Genomic DNA, 712 nt, shown 5'->3' with positions numbered 1-712 from the left:
ATTAGATCGGACTGTAATTTAAGATTTGTATAAAGGTGAGCCATGGTAAGCCAGATTACATTGGACTATTGTATGAAATCCCTTGGATTCATTGGCAAGGGCTCATGACCATGGTCAGACATGTTGTAAGGGATTGCATTCGTCATTCCTGATGGTGACATAAAGCCGGCAGCCCTGTGTATGAGAGAGCTTTATGCTTTAGCTACAAGCATCAAAAACCTCTGTACATGAAAGGACCTAACACACTTATCATAAAGACTAATGGTGACGTGTAATGCTTGGCTAAAAATGTGAATTGTAACAAGACCGACATTGCACTTCTACTAGTACTAGCTACTTGAAAAACCTTCATAGAATCATACGTTATTTCAATTGAGTATACAATTTTGGTTGTTGAGCGCAGTGTGAATACCCCTTTGTGACCCCCCACCCCTCCCCCCACCCCCAAAGAAAAAGCTGTTGCTGGCTGGGTAAGACAGTTGGATGCTTGGAAGAGCGTTTGAACTATTTAAAAATGGTGCAGACTTTTAATGTGTCCTGTGATGCCAGGTGGTTACTTGTCCAGGATTGACTGTATTTGCTTTGCTTGTTGTTAAAGTTAGATGGTTTCTTTCCTACAGCATCCAATGGAGTTGTGCTGGCCACAGAGAAGAAGCAGAAGTCAGTGCTGTATGATGAACACAGTGTGCACAAGGTGGAGATGATCACCAAG

At 42.3% G+C, this 712-nt stretch overlaps 1 protein-coding gene across 1 annotated transcript in view; it reads left to right on the top strand.

Annotated features, from left to right (window-relative positions):
• The first annotated feature begins 110 nt into the window (after positions 1–110).
• LOC118403528 (proteasome subunit alpha type-2-like) overlaps positions 111–712 on the top strand; it is a 7,176-nt gene continuing 6,574 nt past the window's right edge. The window contains exons 1-2 of the mRNA XM_035802260.1: positions 111–125; positions 599–712. Of these exons, the coding sequence (XP_035658153.1) occupies positions 111–125; positions 599–712 (129 nt within the window). The remainder of the gene's footprint in view (positions 126–598) is intronic.

Source organism: Branchiostoma floridae, chromosome 16 (genome assembly GCF_000003815.2).
Source record: "Branchiostoma floridae strain S238N-H82 chromosome 16, Bfl_VNyyK, whole genome shotgun sequence".
NCBI classification, from domain to species: domain Eukaryota; kingdom Metazoa; phylum Chordata; class Leptocardii; order Amphioxiformes; family Branchiostomatidae; genus Branchiostoma; species Branchiostoma floridae.
The sequence above is the reverse complement of the archived record's forward strand: the minus strand, read 5'-3'. Positions and strand labels throughout refer to the sequence as shown.